At 45.8% G+C, this 21147-nt stretch overlaps 1 protein-coding gene across 1 annotated transcript in view; it reads right to left on the bottom strand.

The window, feature by feature from the left end:
- LOC144171958 (uncharacterized) overlaps positions 1 to 20497 on the bottom strand; it is a 45625-nt gene extending 25128 nt beyond the window's left edge. Inside the window, exons 1-3 of the mRNA XM_077700999.1 lie at positions 20401 to 20497; positions 19495 to 19599; positions 11388 to 12371 (exon numbers count right to left, since the gene is read on the bottom strand). Coding sequence (XP_077557125.1) covers positions 11388 to 12371; positions 19495 to 19599; positions 20401 to 20481 — 1170 coding nt within the window. The 5' untranslated portion in view covers positions 20482 to 20497. The remainder of the gene's footprint in view (positions 1 to 11387; positions 12372 to 19494; positions 19600 to 20400) is intronic.
- Positions 20498 to 21147: the final 650 nt, after the last annotated feature.

Raw genomic sequence — 21147 nt, 5'->3', positions numbered from 1 at the left:
TGCTCTCCATCATCTACATCAAAAACATGTTGCGGTATTTTTTTGTTTTGCAGCTACAAAACCCCAAATATGGCCTTGTTAGCAGTATGCGGTGACATACTCAAGTGGTTTGTAAGAAGCTTATGACCGCAATGTAGGGAGAGAAATCGCAGTTACAAAGAGAAAATCTTTAAAGAAACATTGTGGTGAGCATGGTTTGTTGAAATTGGACGCTTATCGAGTACGTTGCACCTAAATCTCATGTTGAAGCTCCGGCTTCCGAGCCCAAGGTTTCGTCGTGTATATAATTATTGACAATTTTATTTGAGGGCGACTCAGCGAGCAATGAAACGGAAGATGATAGGTGTAACCTTACGGGACAACAAGAGAGTGGAGTGGGTCCGGGAACAAACGCGCGTTAAGGACATATTAGTAGAAATATAAGAAGAAATGGGCGTGGGCAGGGCATGTAATGCGAAGGCAAAACAACCGTCGGTCATTAACGGTAACACAGTGTATCCGTAGAGAAGGCAAGCATGGCATGGGGCGGCAGAAAGTTAGGTGGGCAGATGGGATCAAGAAGTTTGCGGGGATAAATTGGTCGCACATAGCACAGGACCGGGGTAATTGGAGATCTTTATTTCAACAAAGCATGGTCACACTTTATTTCAACAAAGCATGGTCCCCACAAGATTTCTTTAAGGATTTTTTTAAAGACGATCTTGGGCTACATAAACGCAGAAATATTGGTCTGTCTGTCTGTCTGTCTGTCTGTCTGTCTGTCTGTCTGTCTGTCTGTCTGTCTGTCTGTCTGTTTGTCTGTCTGTCTGTCTGTCTGTCTGTCTGTCTGTCTGTCTGTCTGTCTGTCTGTCTGTCTGTCTGTCTGTCTATGACTCGATTCAGCCACCCGGCCAAAGTGAAACAGAAGCTGCGGAAGTCTTATATACCCACAGCCAAATCTAAACGGCTAGGTCCGGTGTCAATGTTCATACTTGTCAACATTGTTGAACAAGAACATTACTCAATATAAGGCAGAAAATCAATAAGTCATATTTGCAGGGTTCAATTAATGAATGCTTGGTTTTTGCGAAGCAAATGAAATGCTACATCAACTGCAGAAACCTCTCCGCTGCTGTTGCCCGCGCTACTATAGCTCCTGGCGGCATTTCAGAAATAAAATGGCAAGAGCAACGAAAGGTTCCACTAGATAGGTTCCACGTTCCGGTTGGAACGCTCGTGAAGTAGGGCAACGAGGTGCTGTAAACGTTGTAGTGTGGTGTCTCGATTCACGCGCGTCTCCGCCGTACGGCATCGCTGTCATCGAGGTACCCGACTCGGAGCAGTGGAACGCGGTAAATTTAAATTGACTAGCAAACTTCTGGCGTGTTATCGTGGGAGGAACGAGACGGGAGAGGAACAGCGTTAGAAGTGAGCGGGAAAGAGAAGGGAGGCATATACTCAGCAGAGGCGTGAGTCGACTATCGTCTTTCGTTGACATTCGCAACGAAAGGAGCAGATACGCGGCCATTTTTTGTGACTGTTGTTTATCTCCCTACATTGTGGTCATAAGCTAATTACAAATTACTTGTTTATTTCTCCGCAATACTGCTAACAAGGCCATATTTGGCGCTCTGCAGCTGCAAAACAGCAAAACTAGTGCAACATGTTTTTGATGTAGATGACAGAGGGCAACCATGGCTTTAATTTCTGACCGTTCGAAAACAATAGAAGATGACTTTTCTTTATTGGCTTTCAAATTATACCAAAATTCGTCACCAAGCGGCAGTGGAGTGCTTTCTTGAAATTAAACCGTCTGTACCACCTAAACGAGTTGGCACCAAGATTGAACAAGAATAGAAGAATGACGCTAAAAAATGTGAACTACCTAGCTTCCATAGATGCAGAGGAAAAAGGCCCCACCTTTGGTCAAGAAAAAAAAATCCAATTGAGGATTTTTTTTTCAAATCGCTCTGCACGCAAATGCGTTAAATCATTTGGAGTATGCAAAGTCATCACATAAAAAAAAACTAGGGTGATAGCTGCAGTAGGTTTTGTTTTACAGTAGTAGAAGTTTCAAAAATTTCCCGCGAGCCGCTCAACGCGCCAGTGACCCGAGCTGACTTTGGAAATTTTTTTGAGGAAGGGAAATTTTTTCCCCAAAATAACTTCAGATTTTTTTCCCTGTGCCCAAGAAGGTGCATTTAAAATTTTAGTCAAAATTAAATATGTCGACCGAACACGCTTGTACCATCTCTTCTGAGAACAACCCGCTATTAAAATCCGTTGATTTCTTGAGCGACAACGAGGTTTAGGAGGTAGGTAAAGGTCTAAAAAAAGGAAACTGTATGTAAACCATTAAGAAAAAATCGCTGACTTTTCACTAAAATTTAGAAAATCAAATTCAAACAGATAAGGGCCGTTATTTCGGCGAGTCCTTGCCTGGTTACTTGACCTCGTGTCCCGAGAAGTTTTGCCGGAGCATTGCCCCCGTGTCGAGATTGTGACGTTTTCAACGTTGGAGGAATCCTCACGCACGACAATGTTCAAATTGCAAATGCCTTCAACGATCACTTTAAATCAGTTTTTTGTCGTGACAATACTGTATTACTACTCTTTGAAACTATTTCGCCGCAAATGTCCGAAGTTGTTAGCGGATAATAACGGATAATATCGCTAATGCGTTCTTAAAGAAATAGGCTAAATGGAAAGCGAAGTACCTCTATGTTCATTTTTACAAAATCGCTGCGTGAGGGCCAAGTTCCAGACGACTGGAGAACAGCCAGAGTCAAGCCTATTTAAAAATAAGACAATAAGCAGAATGTCAAAAATTATCGTCCTGTCTCGCTAACTTCAACCGTTTGTAAGCTTCTCGAACACATTATCCACAATACTATTTCAAAAATTCTGCACCAACATAACATCTTAAACATCAGCATGGCTTCAGGAAGGAAGTTTCAACAGCGACGCAATTGGTATCAGCAATACACGCCTATGCTACTTAAATAACGAAAAACAAACGGACGCAATTTATAGATTTTTTCAAAAGCTTTTGATGGAGTTTAGCACAATAAATTAGCATACAAATTAGAAAAACTTCTAGGGAATGATACACTAACGAAATAGATAGCGGTGTACTTGACCAACAGGAAACAATTTGTTGTTTTTAACGAAAATTCGTTTCGTTAGGTTGCCGTTGACTCTGGCGTCCCCCAGGGATCGGTGCTGGGTCCCCTTCTATTTATTTTCTAAGTTAGGACATGTTAAGTGATATCCCTGTAAATGCTAGACTTTAGCTGACGATTCTATAATTTAATCTGAAATTGGATCGTCGAAGGACCAAGTTTTCTTAAACGAGTCCCTAAACAAGGATGTTTCTTCGTGCTAGACCTCGCAAATGTAAATTAATTTTGAAAAATGGTGCACATGTCCATTTCCCACAAAAAAATAAATTGAATTTTCAATACTCTACAAATAATGTCATTCTTTGTGAGGTTGGTTCCTACAAATACCTTGGGTTGTGGCTAACCAACGATCTTAATTGGACAAAGCATATTGACAGTGACTTCCAAGGCTACAAACTATACTTTTTAGGAAGAGCTTTGAGTCTTTCACCTTCATTCGTTCGCTCTCTTGAATATATGAATCGATAGGGATGCAAATACTTGATTATGCCGCTGCCATCTGGGATCCTTTTACTCAAGCTAACGTTCAGAAATTAGAAAGAACACAAAGAAGAGAAGTTCGCTTCATATATAACAGTTATGGACGTACATCGGTAGCTGAACTGTTAGTCAGAGCAAACTTACCTCCACTCTCAGAAAAAAACCGTATATGACGTTTGAAATGTTGATATTAGTTATTAAGCATTACAAGACAGATACGCGAAAAATTATTTCATTTTCTTCATGTTACGCGACTAGACTCCGCCATGATCGTACAATAACTCCGTCCTGCAACCGGAATAATTACTTCAAATATTCATTTTTCCCTAAAACCGCGCAGGATTGGAATAGTTTAAACCGTTTCGGCCCTGGTGGCATCAATTGACGCCGTCACATTGTAGTTCCTCTCGGCTATCTGGACGACGGTATTCTCTGGCACTTTATCGCGTATTTACATTAATGCAACTGTATCCTGCGTTTGGGGGTGGTGGCCACCCCCGCTCCGACAACTCGGGCGGATGGGCAGCTTCTTTCTGACCCCAGGGGGCATGACTCGGGTGTTTACAGCCTGTCCAGAGCAGTCGACCTGAGGAAAACTCTCTCCTGCTGCATATGGCAGCAAGGCTGCCAGAACCAAGGCATGGCTCTACAAAATGCCTCGTGCTATGAGACGCTTCAGAAGGTGCCATTTTACTGTTACGGGCGCCAGCTTTTTTGCTCAATCAGCCATTTATTTTTTTCGAAATAAAAATGTTTCTGATGCCCAAATGCAAAACTTACTGCCATTTCATGCAAGTAATTTAAAACGCGTCGCAAGGAAAAGTAATTTCGGCAATGAATGGGGACGGGGAGCGCCCACTGAATTTCATATTAAGGAATTGCACCTGCCTGTACGTACGTGGCATTCAACGATGTTTGCGTGGGTCATATCGAGCCGCCTGAAGTTACGAATACGTTCGAGAAGCATTTCGTATGCGGTTGGTGAGAACTGTATTTTCTTCATGATGACTTCTCTCCCATTCTTTGCGATCCCCAAATGCACTGATATATTTTCGCTGTACCTGCAAACAAGACAATAAGAGGCGATTTAAGCGGCAGGGCAGCGTGATGACAGCCGCTCGTCACTTCAGCCAGATGGCCATGCCTTACCTTGCAGGGGGCAATATCCTCTTCTTTTCCTGGTTGTAGAAAAAGCCATGGACGTCGGTAAGCGTGCTCAGCGGAACGTTGGCGATCTCACAGAAGGCGTTCTTCCAGCGCATGTTTTCACTCAGCCAGACGGCCGACAGTGTGGGCTTTTCTTCCTGGCCAGCTTCCTTGGCCGCAACAGAAGCGAAGCTGCCCAGCCACACCGTTTCCGTCCCCGATTTTCCTTGCTTTGTCGATGCGTCTCCGCAGTCTTCATCGACGGCACACAAGGGTCGGTTTTCTATGCGGGCGTCCCTTGTGCCTTTGGTCTTGTCAGCTGTCTTCAGCTGCAGACAGTTCATCGCTCTGAACAATGTCTGTGCGAGTATCAGGGTTGCCGACGCAGTATCCTGGTCCTTTGCCGTCTTTAGTTCTCGGGATTGTAGAATTTCTTTTAACATGTGTTCTTGCAGGCAGTGCGTCCTCCGGCAGGCTAGAATACGCTCGCACTTGTCGGAGACAGTAACGCTTTGTTCGAGCCTCTGCGGCTGGCTCACGGAGGCCAGCTCCGCGGGCATATTACCGTAGTGCACTACCGTGGAAGTCAACGCGAACTTCATGTGAGCTTTACCGCAGGTTAGAGCGCTATTGTCTCCAGTCCCCTTTGCAACTGTTGATGGGCCAATGATTCCGGGTGCAGGGTGCGCTCGATTTTCCCCATTCAGTGCCGAATCTCCGGATGGGCTGTGCTCAAGACCCTGGAGCTTGTTTTTAATCGCTGTCTTCGTCTTTAGGGACTCTAGCGAAGGATCACTGTGCACACGACGTAGACAAATGCTTTCGGCGTAAGCTTCTAAAGAGAGGGGCTGAGACGAACAAGAGCCATCGTCCGGCGATATTATCGGACTTAATAAGAAGGAATAGTCCAGTTTCTTGTCAACATTTCGAAGCCCATCAGCGGTAAACTTGAATCTAGTCTGCTTTGTGTCTTCCTGCTAAAAATACGAGAAAGAAACAAGACATTTCTCAAGAAATTGCACTTGAGGGTTACTCTCAGTATTCGATTAGCCAACAGTTAAGCATCATAGGTAGCTGAAAAATGAACAGGGCTAAAATCCTTGAAAGTGCTGAACGAAGACCCCCCACAGCACCGTTCCTTGTGGCCTTCTTCTGTATGCCGCCAGGTATTGTATATGAAAACATAATTAATATTACTCTTATTATTACTATTCTTAAAGGTGCGATCCGTACTATGCATATTTTTACGCTTCATGTTACCACATTCGGCGTAGATTTCTTTGTGTCACGAGAGGGGAATGGGGGAGGGTTAATGAGAAATAGAGCTCAATTTGAATTAATGGTACTTGAGTCTGATCCGAATAAAGGTGGACAAGGCACCATTTCGTATTAAATCGCGTGTGGATAAGCAGCATCTAGCGCTTTCGGCGTGGTCAAAAGCTTCCAAATCTAACTTTGTTTCAAGCACTTTCAAATACTACTGCGCTGGGCGAATTCATTACCAATCCTTTTTATTACCGATTAGGGTTTTGCGAAAGACATTCCTTCTTGAATTGGAGATATTTAGCTTTAGTTCCACGTCTTTTCTCGTCCCTTTGCTATCTGGTGAACAAATATCCTTGGATGTTTTTGTGATGCCAGAGAAAAAAGGGTTATGATCACGCAGATTTTTACGCCGATAAGGATGCCTCTTAAGCGGAACGCGTGCAACTGACGTTGAAGAAGGGTGCGCGCTGGTGTCTCTATAACGAGGTTTTCACTGGCTACATCTAAAGACACCACGGCTTCTATTCCATACATTTAGGCGTGAGAAAACGTGAAGGAGTGCTCTAGAGAAAACTGCAGTACGTATCATTTACGTCAAAGAACCCAATGGCCAATAACTGAATCTAATGGCACTAAGCAAGCAATAATGAGGATCCCTGTACGACTTGACCTTTAAAGTTCTGGGCTGCGCCTTACGACGTAATCACGCTTAGTATCCCGTAATGTAACAGTGCGTTGGACATGTGTCAAATCGGATTGCCTGTCGATCTTTTTCTTCCAGAAAGAGGAATAACCCATCTTTCAAACATGTAGCGCAGAAGACGAGAGACACAGACAAGTAGACACACAGCGCCATGTGTGTCTACTTGTCTGTGTCTTCCATCTTCTGCGCTACATGTTTGAAAGTTATGTACCAACAATCCCAAATTTCTACGCTACTGAGGAATAACACGTATGTTTTTTTCAGGGGAAAGGAGGAGGGGAAAGGAGAGTGGGTGGTGACCTCAGTCCAGGCCGCCTTCAGGTTTCTCAGCAGCCCGCGCCCGGGAGATCAAATACTCCTGATCCTCGAAGAATCCGATTCGGACGGAGAAAGCCCGCGGAACTTTTTTGTACCCCATATTTTAAGACCCAAAGCGGGAGAGGTGGGGAAAGCGTGGGGGGCAGTAAGAGAATGGGAGTTAAGTCAAAGGGTTTTCCGTATTTCTTCCCTCCCCTTCAAAGTTATCTTTTCAGCTATATGCAGTGTCTCCCTTTTCGCCTCGATACGGCAAATTTAACAGGACTCGGCAACACTGTACTCGATCGCTTTGGCCGGCTATGTAGGCTGTCGTCTTAATTGTGGAATTCTACGCAAAGGTCGGACAGAAAAGAAAGTTGCAATTCGAGGTGATGTGACATTTACCATCCTTTAATGAGGTCGGTAACACTCACGGGGCGAAACTGAGGATTCTTTTTAAACTTGATGTAAGCTGAATAAGTCCATGAGTTGGACGACACCCTGTGCGATGAAAGGTACGTACCTAACGTGCTTATGGCATGACCGTTCAATAAATGCTTAAACGTTGCAGATTTCTTTAATAGAATGTGACATTGGCAGCCGAGAATATTGGATACGTAAACAATGAGTGCAGCCCCTGTAAAATACCGGATCGCATGAAATGCAAAAAATCGCAGCAAAAACAAAAAAAAATACGAAGAACAACAGGATCCCTGGAAACTGTGTGATTAGTTACCGGTGAGAGCGCGTACGTGCAAGCTTTCGCCCGGGATCTCCGCTTGCTTTACCTCCAGCATTTGTTCACCATTACCAGACCAAAAAAGGATAACATTGAGCATGGCAGCAGTGAAGATCTCTCCATCATTATCCCTATCATTGCGTCGTCATCTTCATAAGCGCAATTGTCGGTGTGAGCGTGGCAGGTGGGGCACTACTGAAGAATAAGAGCCGCATTCAAAAGTTTTAAAGCTTTGCGGTTCGGCATAATGGATTATAATGTATTTTGCTTGCAATGTATCCAAGCGAATTAACACGAGGTAAGCGTATCCAAGTCCAAAGCGGAAGGATGCTGAAGTAACGGCATCTTCCTTTCTGAGCATTTCACTCTGTTAAGTGGAAGGTTCAACACAGATTATCGAAACACTATTTTAGGATTTAGTTGAAACCCCCATGATATCTTCCCAGTTAGGGAGCCCCCCGCAATGTCGTGGGAAGAGTACCAGTAAATGTTGCAAAAAATATATAAGAATAATTCCAATTCCCCGCCGAGTAAGTTTGCAATCCGCAACACATAAACAGGTTTCTGCGTGTGTACCTAATCTCAGCAAACAGAAGTGTGACTCAACGAAAACTGCGACTGACTACGTAGCTTCTACTGAGTGCCTCTGTCTTCTTAGCGCGAAAGCGCTAGGTGCCCCATGTCCTAAGATTGCGCTTGATGTTCTGGCAGAGCGTGGAAGCCTGTCAATCAAGGTCACAAATGGCCACAAGCAAGATAGAGGCAACAGCGAGAGGCGTCTGCATTGCTAGGCACTGTGGCGCTCTAATCAATGTCACAGAGCGAGAGAATGCTGCCCGAGCAACAACGAGCGTTGCTAAGCAGCGCCCGGAGGTGTCGCGCATATAGGTACGCAATCCCGTGTTTCAGCTTCACTAAATTGTGGCCGAGGGACCAGGTTGTACCGCTAACGAAGCTCGTTTGGTGTATGACCAGAACGTGCACACAACTTGACTCAAAAACGCGATCTGCGATATGGCACTGCGCAGCGCGGAACTTCATGCTTGTATTGCATGATGCCACAGCGGATACCGAACTTCTGAGTTAAACCATACGCTCGCCATTGTAATTCACCGAAATTTTGTTGTTGCCGCATAGATTTGCTAATTGAGGGCACTGCGATGAAGCTAAACTAGAGAGTTGCTTTAGGATGTACAGTGCGGTCCACTGTTAAAAGGAACAGGTGAGAGCTAAGGTCCCTAATTTCAGGGACCTTAGTGAGAGCGCGGCCGCTGCGCTCCGCGAAGCGCTGGCGCCGAGATGTGGCGAGAATCGGAGACAGCCGGCGCATGCGCAGTGACCGCCGCTGTGTCGTCAGCTACGGTGCTTTGCCGTGCCGCTCAGCATCCTTCGAGTGCGAGATTACCCAGCTCTCGCAAGCTGACAGGCACAGCGGAGCGCCATAGGGACCGGGCGGCCGTTGTATGGCACCACCGTCGCTTCAGCGAACAGCGCCGCCTGTGGCGAACGGCTCGTCAGTGGAATGCTGGTGGCGGTCAGCGCAGCGTTGTTGTTCATGGCTTTCTGTCTTTTTTCTGTGGTGCGGCTTGCAAAGCGGCTTTTTTCAGGTCGGTAAATCTTGGGCATGGATGTGACCTTTTTGAGGCATGCCATGTGCGTGATAAACGCCCATACTCAGTATTTACAAATAGCAGACGACGCTCAATGCGCCAGGCTGGAAGTAGAGCTGGAAGTGAAAGTCCGTTCCTTCATGCGATTTTTTCATGCCTGCATGCAATTTCGCGTATCGAGGAGTATATTGCAGCTAAATGCTCCCACAAAGCCGGTGTGTGCTACCGATCCAGGAATGCTACCGCGCTGGCCTTTGCAGCTGACGACGAAACGGTGTCGTGCACAAGCGAAAGGCAAAGTTGGCGGGTGTCTTCTAAGATTTACCTCAAAACAAACTGTGATGGTCGACGCTCCCGTAACTTCATTAGCTACGCCTGAAACGTGTTTAAGTTCACAGAAATGCTCTTACAACAGTTATCGGGAATCGTTGCTTGTCGTGGAGGAGCATTGCTTTGCAAGAATTGCAATGGTTGCTGGCTAGTTGGTTAATGGTTTTTCAAAAACCAATTCCTGCGTGGCTGAAGGAGGCGAGACAGGAGGGCGCCCGAAACCTGTACTCAGTTTCACAACTGAATGCTGCGGTCGGTTTACAAGCTGCCACCTATCCTTGAAAAATCATGCACTCCTCCGTCTAACGACGATGTTGTTTTATAGCAAAGCTTTCTCGTGTGTGTTACCTTGGTTGCCTTATGGATTTGAACTTTGTCTAACTGAGCTTCGAATTTGACCAGCACGAAGTTTGGTCTTTGACTTTCACCATTTCCCATTCGATTTCGCACGAAGAAAGCTTTGCGTTCAACCATCGCAATCATTAAAGAGAGAGAGCTAGATGATTTTACTGTTTAATTTTGAACTTCCATGCACCCCTCTCCAAATCTAAACTTTTTCAGCGTGTCGGAATCTGTCTGTGCTGGAGGACTCGGGCTGGTGCACCCATATTTGAGGCAACTAATCGCGCGTTTTTGGTGTGTTCACAAGGCATTACACGATTTTTTAGAAATTCTGTAAGGAATGCTTAAGCATTAAATAACACCGGCTGACATTAACACTGCCACATTTTTAAACTATTGATGCCAGCCTTTATTCCCCGCAGGTGGGAAAACGGGAAGAGGAGGGATGGTTTGTAGCTTGGGGTGTTGGGTGGGTGAATAACTTTGGCTCTTAATAAAATTATCACCACAAACGTGGGAGTTCCACTTCGGCTTTCAGGCTCCCATGCAGTCACAGTGTCGCTCACCAAAACCGAAGGCACAAGGCTTACGGGTACAGAAAGAAAGTACACTTCTACGGCTACACGGTAATCCATCTCGTACGCAAGTGCATTTCTCTTCAAAGCACACGTATCGAGGTATCCCATCGCTAAGGCTGGCGTAGAAACCATAGTCAATGAAACCAGTGAAGATAATTTAAAATGGTAGAAATAAATACTAATATTAATATTTTATTCCTACTCAGATAGCGCGCAGCCAGGCGCAGAGCCCTGTAAAAAGCGCTCATGTCAGTGTCGCCCGTTCCCAAACTTAGAAGCGTCAAACAAGTTTATGGAGCCGTTAGTGCATTTAGGAAGAAAAAATTCGAATAATAGTAGTTTTATGCGTACTCAGAATGGGTGCTGCCAGGCGTACATCGCTGCAAAAAGCGCCCATGCCATTGTAGCCGATACCCAAATTTAGAAGCGTCCGACAAGTTTACGTAGCCGTTACTGCATCTAAGAACCCAACACATCTGTCTAGACTTCGTTTCATCTCACATGTCCGCTCACTTCACCGCCAAAACATTCAAACAACCGAAGCAAACACGACAAAAACAACGTGAGGCTATGTAGTCCAATGCACAGGCTCATTCCACTAACGAGGGGAGCGCCGAGTGGTGGCGCCACCCGTACAGCTGCCCGGTCCCTATAGGGACCGGGCAGCTGTACGGGTGGCGTGAAGGTATGAAATGAATGTGAAGGTACGATAAGAGCAGGAACATAAGTGCATACCGTAGCCACCTGCTCCAGCGGCGGCTCCTCCTTAGGCAGATTACTCTTGACGGCGTTCGCATACCCCACCAGCGGCAGCACCTTGGTTATCGCTGCGGGTGCCTTGGACATCATCGCCCTGAAGACCGTCATGGGTTCTGTGGCGGGCTGCTTCACCTCGGGCCTCGGCGGGCACGGCTGGACCTTGGGCGGTTTCTCCTCAACCACCCGGGTGTCCTCTCTGAACGTCACCTGCAGCATCGCAGGGACGGCGCGGGGTCGCGCAGACTTCTTGCTGAGCGCTTTCTGGTTGGTCTTCTTGCTGGCTGGCACTGGGCTCTTGGGCCGGCAGCCAGTGCTCTGCAGGAGGGCATGGTGCGCGAACGGCCTGCACGCCTCCTTCGACTGTTCGTCCCGCGCGTGCCCGCCGAAGTCCAGCGGCGTCCCGCGGGCTTCCAAGTAGAGCCGGGTGAAGTTCTCTTTGTAGCGCTCCCACATCACAGCCGTCTTGACGTCTTCGCCCTCGGTCCAGTAGACCAGCATGTCCTTCTTGGCCGCGAATTCCCGGCAGGGGCCCTCCAGTTCACTCAGGTGCTCGCGGACCCACTGCAAGCCCTCTTCGACCTCGGCCACCGGCAGCACCGGCAGCAGTGCCGTGCAGCGGCGCTGGAAGTCACCCGTCCCGTCGCCCAAGACCTCGCGCGCCAGCTCGAGGGCGTCGGACTGGATGAAGGCCTCCACCATGTCACGGTGCACGTACTTGCTGTAGTCAGCCTTGTCGTGCAGCAGGCAGGCACAAAGATGAAACAGAGGCCCCAAGACGAGCGCGTCAGTCAAGTTGCGCCTGCCGCACGACGCCAGTGCGACGAAGACGCCGTTGGTCAACAGCAGCTCCGTGCCGCGCTGGACGCGCCGCCGGATGAACAGCAACACCCTGAAGAGCGCGTCCCGGTTCCGATGGTCCCGAGCCGATGAGGTTGGAGCCGAGAGGAGAGACACTCTCCTCTGTGCCGAGAGGACGAGGGCGAGGGTATTATGCTGTAATCCCTCACAGTGATTTCAGCAGGAACCGTGCTATACAAAATTTCAGCAGAAATCACGCCACGGGGTGAGTGGGTGTGAATTACAAATACAAAAGAGCAATCCACGCTTTTTGAGTGGGCTGGCTGAGTGAACGATTCAGTAATCTGCATTCGCGATGGCATTGGCACCGTCGATTTATCGCGTTCGGTTAGCCACTACTACCTAATTGAAAAAAGGAACTTGAGACGTATTTATCAAGATTGTGAATTTTGCTTCTCTGACTGTAACAGATCCTCCCTAACCGCACACCAACGTAATGCTGTCGTAGAATTACGATCTGACCACTTCTCTATACTACCGACAATTATTGTGTAGTAGAAAACGTTAACTTTTGTGCTTAAATATACGTGCGAGATTAGTGCTACGAAAGAAATTATTTCTAACAATAAAAGCCAGTCAGGGTAGCCCTCTAACCTGGTGGCGACACTTCGATTTCAACTAGGTCATTGATTGATTGTAGGGTTTAACACGCCGACGCAACGCTGGCGATGAGGCGCGCCGTAGTGGAGGGCTCCGGGTTAATTTTGACCTTTTCGCCTCCATCAGAAAAGCGGCCGCCACGGCCGGGAATCGAACCCGCGACCTCATGCAACTAGGTCAGAAAACAACAGGTAATATAAGCACGCGCATTCGATTAAACGTCATCACAGTTTTCTGAATCCTGACCACTAATTATTTAGCTTTCTTCCAACATGCTTTTCTGGCTGAGGCTAAAAAAATAAACAGCAGTAGCGGCGAAGGGAAACTTATTAGAGAGTTTTAGTATAGGGCACGGCGTTACCGTACACGTAACGTGAGCTAGGAGCGGAACGCACCAGCCCTATGCGCGAAAGGAGTTTCAGAAAAAGTGAACCCGCACGCTATGCAAATGTTCGTTAATTATGGTGGCACCATCTGCGAGAGAAAAGGTGAAGTGCTTCGCGTGGCTACTTGAAAGCATTAGCACGAAGTCAATCCATCGGAAGATTCGTGCGCATCGCGAGTTCCGTGTATCCGTGTGCTACATTCCGCATATCCGTTGTTAAATCGCTTTTGTGGGCTAATTACTAAACTACTTCTTTCCAGTTGACCACTTTGATGGCGTCTTGAAAGGATTTGCACTTAAAACTTCAGTTAAAAGATTCACATAGTCGTTCGGCGAAATGCGGAGGCGCTGCGTTTCCTCCGTTCCCGTCGCCTTGTTCCCCTTTGAAGAGGGTCTCGCTCTCAGTGATCTCGTGATAGCGTCACGCAAGCGCGCCTCAACGTACGCTTTAGTATTGGCGGTGAGCGCGAACACAGGCGGCGCTGCGAAGCGCGCCTCCGTGACGTCAGCTTAGGGATTCTCGCATTCGTCGTCTGCTTCACTCAGGATCGCTCTCCCTGCTGTTTCTTTGCGCTCGGTCAACGTCTGCTGTTTCTTTGCGCTCGGTCAACGTCTGATGCTTTTCCGCACCAGAATTGACGTGCGGGTAACTTTTTATAATAATAGGCTTAAAATCGCATACACTAGCTCATGGTGTCAATTAAAGTATAGTTTTGGATACCGCTACGGCAGAAACATTGCCGGCGCCTGTGCGGAGCGCGAAGAGTCGGAGCTAGGCGTCAGCTTCTCATGTAAGCATTCGAACAAAAGGAACAGTCAGCTGCTAATAACCGACAACAGCGAAAATGGAAGACCAAAACAAATTCTAGGCCTTCAGGGCTCTCGGCTTTAGCAGAAGGCATCACGATTCCCGGAAATCATAGGTAAGGTAAAACAGTTTTTGCAACCTTGCCGAACGCTCGAACGCATTTTGTCACATCACTTTACGTTGTCAAGGCATGAAAGTTTGCCGACATGCACTACAGACTGCAAAAACTATAGGTTGAGTTCCAAATAACCCAGTGTGTATATACGCGCGTGTTGATTCTATACCAGGCATCTAACCCGTATGGAGGTTTATTGAGCAAAACGAGTCACGTCTTCGTTAAATTTATAGTAACACATATATGTTTGTTAAGACCTGGAGGGATATTTCGGAACATTTTGCACAGCCATATCTTCCCGATATTCGGATATGCGTTATAGGAAAACTGCACTCAAGAGGAGGAGGAGGAGAAATGTGAGGAGGGGAAAACTTTGTTTAACAATTAAATCGATCTGGTTAGTGGGCCGGGTCCTCAGTCCAGGACAAGAGAGTAAAAGTAATTTTCTTCAAATCATAGAACTCCATCCCGAGTAGAATAGGATTTGTTCTTCGCGCCTGGAATGGTTGAAAAGCAATAAAGAGCTACTTGGAATTCTTCTTCGGTTTCGAGTCATGTAATATATGCAGGTATACTATTTATTACGTTAGTTAACGAGTATATCATGCCTTAAACACCGTAATCATGTCATCATTGTTCGAGTTGAGAGTCAGTTCGTTATGATAACGATATAATTACGATAGAAATTCGGAGCACAAAAGCCGCCTTCGAGTAGTGTGGCGCGATCGCGGTGGCGTAGCACAAACCTTCTCATTGTATTCGCATGTGAATAAACAAAGCACGCTGCGGATATGCACATTCTTGCACGCAGCCGTAATGGAAGCCAATTTGTGAAGAAGGGAATGTATGCCATACAAAATGAAGGAAATATCCACACGACCTTTGTGAGGCTCCCAAACATCCCGAAACCTCCTAATAAGATGTTGGTGACGGCGCAGAAAAATTAATGCGTTGGGCAGAAAAAAAAAGCAAGAAACATTAATCCGATACAAGACAACAACGAAAGAAACAGAAGAAAGCCGCTTTATTTCCTGCTGTGCGATGAGCGTGTAGAGGCCGCTGCTTGGTACGTAGTATTAAACTGTTGAGTCTTCATAGGAGCATCTCAAAAATACTGCAGGGAAGCCTACGCATTTTGAATACTTATCGAGAAGCTCTGATCGCCGATCCTCGCGAGTAAGCAAGAAAGGACGAGTTACACACGACCTTCTGACCGATACTCTGAAGAAAGTTGTTCTCTATCTCTTCGTGTGTTGCAAACTTGTGGGGGATACAGCTTCAAATTATTCAGATGCGTCAGAAGCTGGCAAAATAACTGAGTCGCTAGAAATACGCTTTTTAACGCACTACAGCAACGAAGCGGGCGATTTTTAGCCCAGGCACTGTTGCCCCTCGCAAGCGGAGTGTAGCAGACGACAGCGGCGCGAATCCCTAAACCGACGTCAGAGCCAGGGGGCGCCACTCAAAGATCTCACCGCCAATAGGGGAAAGCACCACTTTAGCGCGCCCATAGCGTTAGCGGGCACGCTAACCGTCGCGTAACGAGGCGCTATCCGTTTGCGATTGCGGCGCGCAAACGTTAACGCCACAGCTAAAACGCTATACTAAAACTCTCTAGTTTTAAGATAACGTACGCCGCTGTACGCAAACATAGCGAAAGCTATTTCTTTGCGTCGCTCGCTCTGCGCATGCGCCGTACGCCAAGCCGGTTCTGCGTTTAGCGGAATGAAGACGAGCGGACGCTATTTCAGCAAAATAGTGGGCGTACGCGAGGCCACTTGCTTTTCCAACATGGTGGCAAGTTACGCGACAACCATCCACGGTTCCGCTCTTCTGCGGACAGTAATTTGCTTCCCATGGACCAATTAAGATCTTTGCTCCTGTGTTTTTAAATACGTCGCGTGATCAGCACCTCGCCCTCGCGCAGCTCTGTATCGTCGTGACATCGCTGACTGTTAGAACGAAGGTTCGTAACCAGGCCAGCGACCGAAGCTGTGTGTGTGGAATGGACGCGTTCGCTTCCCGGTGAAATGCGACATTGTGCTTGTGCGGGTGGACAACTAGTGCTTCCCATAGTCGGGATTATCTTTCTCGAGCGACGTACGACTCAACCTCGCATCGGGTATGTACAGTGTGCGTGGCTAAAAGCCATCTCGGCTTGCCCGCCAGAGTTAAGTGACTTGCTGTTCGACCCCGCAAACCGCGCGCGAGATGAGTGCCGAATTTACGACGGACAGGAGGAGGCAACCGATTATCTGTCAATCGCGGTTCAGACTTGCAACGCATGTCGTGACGTTGTGTTCGTTCGAAAAGCATCTCTGGATTGTTTTGAAGTTGAATAAATGTATGCGTCGAACGCGGGAACTTGGTTCAGGGCGTTATGTGCGATTGCACGAAAAAAGGTCCACAAGGCGTCAACGCTTTCGTTATAGAACGTACTCAGGTAAGAGGATATTCATATGTTATGGTCGTGTTGCATTCACTACTAACGGAAAAGCGTTTGTTTGCACTTGTTTGGATAGTTGTAAAATGTCCAGGCTCTCTGGTACTTCATTTCATTTCATTTCATTCATTTCAAGTTTCATTTATTTCGCGTTTTTTGGTACACGAGGAGGCGGGAGAAAAAGCCACCCAACGGCAGCTTGATGAGGCCCCTGCCTCCTTTAACATGGACAACATTAAGCACAGTACATACAAGAGCATTTTGTTGTCAACCATAGACAAAAGAATATGTTGTCAATTTTTCAACATTGTATAGGTACATAGTTACGCACAGGTATATCAAATACATACGTATGCAAAGGTAAAATCAACTTGGCATGCATGCTAAAATTCCCATGTATCCCGATGAACACGAGTCAGAAGTGTAACAAGTATATAGTACACCTACATACAAATACAAGACAGACCAATGCAATTCTTCATGCTTTTACATCAGCATCAATCTTCCAGTAAACACAAAATTTATTTAATAAAATCAGGGGTATGACACAAGAAAATAATAGAAAGTTCAAAATGATGAACCATTAAGGAATAGCTCAAACGCGTGTTTAGCTGATAAGGTATCTATGTCCTTCCCCAGTCTGCGAAGGCTGTTTAGCAATGCCGGTATTTTGCTTCGTAGCATATTATCTCCGTAAACGGTTCTGTAAAGAGACCGACCAGAACTCCGGATGTCTCGTAACCCGTACATGCACATTTTTAATTAATTTAGACATAATAACCAGGCTATTCGAACATTTATTTCTTTCTGTAATTAGTTTCTTGCAGTGACGGTAACCATAGAAGTTTGGGATGCTAATCAGGTTAAGTGTTTCCATCAGAGGACGCACGGGGTGGTCAGAGACGACGTTTGAGATATTTCTTATTATTCTAATCTGTAATCTAGTAAGTTTATGTATATTTGTAGAAGTAGTGGTACCCCATACAAGAAAACAGTATTCAATGTATGGTAAGAACAGTCATTTATATAGTAAGAGCCTAGTTTTCATTGGAAGCGGGTTTCGGTGACGGTAAAGTGCACCTGTGACACGTGATAATTTAGTTACTACTTGATCTGTATGTAAGTCCCAAAGCATATTTTCAGAAAATGTTACTTCTAGCGTCTTAAAACTAGTACTTGCTGTTTGAATGGGAGAGCCGTTTAGGAAAAGAGTTTGATTTTGGTGCAGCTGTTTGTTTTTTGCTCGGAATACAACAGCTTTGGTCTTGTCACTGTTTATAGCTAGTCCATTACACGATGCCCATTCACTGAGTTTAAGCAAAATTTCATTTCCCCGTTTAAGGAAAACTTCACAGTTTGTATCCGAAATGAATAGACTTGTATCATCTGCTTAAATTGCAAATTTAACTAAAGGATCGATTTGAACCATATCGTTGATATAGATGTTGAATAGGTAAGGTCCTAATAAACTCCCCTGGGGGACTTCGAACATAGTCTTTTTTTTTTTGAGGAATGGTGTTTATTTAATGAAACATATTGGGTACGATTACTTAGATATGACTCGATGACATTGTGCGCTATGCCATGTATACCGTAGAGTTCCAATTTTCGCAACAATACTTTCCCATTAAGGGAATCAAATGCCTTGGAGAAATCTACAAAAATTCCAAGAACTAATTTTTTGTCTTCAATAGCTTCAAGAATGAATTCTTTTTGGTCCAGAAGTGCAACTTCAGCAGAACAGTTTTTTTTTTGAGATACATACTGGGATTTTGTTAGTGAATGCTGTGTATCTGTAAAAGAGGTAAGTCTAAAATGCAGAAGTTTTTCTAATACCTTAGAAAAAATGGGCAAAATAGAAATAGGTCTGTAATTGCCAAGATTGTTTTTGTCAGCTTTTTTATAAATAACTACAACCTTCGCTATCTGCAGAGAAGAGGGGAAAGTTCCACTAGAAAAACAAATATTAAATATATGCATTAATGGAGTAGTAATCATCTCCGCAAGAAATTTTATGCGATGTGTTTGCAGATCGAATGGATACGAATAATTACTATTATTGAGTTTCATAATTGCCGAGAAAACTTCTAGCTCGGTTGCAGGAGTAATATATATTGTATCTAGGCAAGGAGGATTCATGTACTTAGAACTGTCGCCTGTAATTGTTGTAAAAGTCATATTCACAAGATGGTCATTGAAAGCATTCGCAAGAGCGCTTCCTTTAACCTGCTTGTCATCCACCGTAACTTCGGTTAATACTGTGGGTGATTTAGAAACGTTGAAGATTGAATTGAGGTTCCTACAAGTAGCAGCAGAATCACAGCTGGAATTCTCAAAAAGGTTATTGTAGTAATTATTCCTAGCCTTCGCTATTTCTTTGTGAAGTTTGTTGCGATATTTTTTAAACTTCTTTAGTAGATCAGTGCGACTGGCAGATCAGCCGGCGAGTCATTTCGCAAAACATTCGAGAGATGGCGCCGTAAGGTCGCTACGCAAAATTGCTGAGACGCTCTACTAAACCTCACCTCGTGGTGTTTATGTAGCATGACGCAAAAAATTAGCATTTAGCGCACCCAAAGGCAACAAACGCTGTATTAAAACTCCCTATTGTGTAGAATTTGCGTACGTATCACGAGCATACGCTAGGCGCAAAAATAACGTAGCGTACTGCGCATGCGCACTGCAGCGACGTAAGAAAATAACGCACGCTATTTTTTATGTAGTGTTCCGTACGATGTACTAAAACTCTCTATTATCACAACAATGCAGACGCACGCATACACGCACGCAGGCATACGCAAACTACACACTGCCCTCGGATATGAAAGGCAGAGCAAAATAATAAAAACTTGAGCATTAAATTGTTGTTCTTACCGAGACATACCGTTCCTTTTCAGATGAGCTCATCCTTCTGAAAAGTTCGTTCGCAGTTTCATCATGGCGCCGGCAGATTGCCAAGCAGGCAGCTGTCGCACCGGACTGGATACAAGAAATGTAAAGATCGGTGTAGTAAAACCATACAGTAGCTCATTTTTACTTGGTGCGTGCAGATACTATCTGCACATTTCCCCAAAGACACACGCACGTTCCTTTTTTCTTTGAGCTTGTTCATTTGCACCTCCCGTACATGAAATCGACGTGTTAAAGCATTCAAAAACCACATCTCGTGGGTGCGATATCGCGTGGAAACTTTGCATAGTGTTTTCTGAGTCCCTGCTGAGAGCGCTGCGTATAGGTGGTATTCGTTGAAAAGTTTAGCTGTCAATTTCTTCGCTTGGCAACACTGGAAACGGCCACAGACATGGCCGATGCGCCACGGACATGGCGCGGCTTGGGTCACTGCGCCCGCACGCCGAAGAAGAAAAAAAACCGCCGGCGTGCGTCGTCTGCTCCGTTTCAAACCGATTCTCAACGGTGGTGTCAACAGAGATGTTATTAATCGCCCTCGCATTGGACTCGGTACAATACTTCGCGTTCGGAGAGGTAGAGTTTGTTAACGTGCAGCCCAGTCATGTGCTTAGCCCGGACAAGTACCGCCATCCCGCGGAGCCCGACGTAACGAGTGATGGCGCACTGACATGGTTGCCTGCATGCGCGCCTCGCCAGTGAATACAAGCAATACAATTGGCATGCTAAATGCTGAAGGGCACAGCATTTCCATTCGCGCACGTTAGCGTCTAAGTGATCTGAAGACCTTTTTGTTATAATAACATTTTGTAATAATAAGCGACCTTCTGTTATAATTAACTTTGGTGTTTAAGTACATGCTATGATGCTTACCGCGTCCTCGATCAAGGTACGTGCTCCGGCTTGAACAAGTCGGCCAACAGTGTTGGCTTGCCCTTCCGCAGCAGCCCACATCAATGCTGTCTTGCCATCCTGCAGACAAAACAATGAGTCAAGTCAATCCTTCACAAAAAGTAGGGCTATTTGATTCACAAAGCGGCGCAGAAAAGACAAGGACACAGACAAGACTTCGATCCGCACAATACCCGCCGTCTCGTCTGTGTTCTTGTCTTTCTTTCGCTGCTTTGTGAATCATGTACCAACACGCCCATTTTCAACGCAAGTGGTAGATCCGTCGAATACAGTGTGCGTTAGATTTATTGTTATGTGCCTTAACAGGAAACGGGTTATTTCGGGCACTTAATACATTTGTTTCTTCTGTATAAAACATCTAAAGACCATGTAATTTAATTTCTGATTTTCGTTTAAGTTCTGACTTTCGCGTCACAGCCACAATCTTCTTAAATTGCCACTTGAAGCTGCTTCGGAAACAGTTTTTGTCTACCCCGCTCCCCAGTGGCATACGGAGGATTTCATAACAAATGGGGGGGGGGGGAGAGGAGTCGCCCCCTTAAAAGGAAAGGGAAGACATGAAAGGAGGAGAAAGTAAAGAAAAAACAACAAACGAAAAGCCAGAGCAAAGAATTTACGCAATCTAAAAAATCACATGACGATTACGATACTCCCTAAAGCGAAATTGGTGCGCAGCGCGAACTGCAGTTTTCTCGGTCACGGCGCATA

The sequence above is a fragment of the Haemaphysalis longicornis genome, unplaced genomic scaffold (genome assembly GCF_048455015.1).
Source record: "Haemaphysalis longicornis isolate Haplotype H1 unplaced genomic scaffold, Haemaphysalis longicornis Haplotype H1 scaffold_1, whole genome shotgun sequence".
Taxonomy (NCBI): Eukaryota; Metazoa; Arthropoda; class Arachnida; order Ixodida; family Ixodidae; genus Haemaphysalis; species Haemaphysalis longicornis.
The sequence above is the reverse complement of the archived record's forward strand: the minus strand, read 5'-3'. Positions and strand labels throughout refer to the sequence as shown.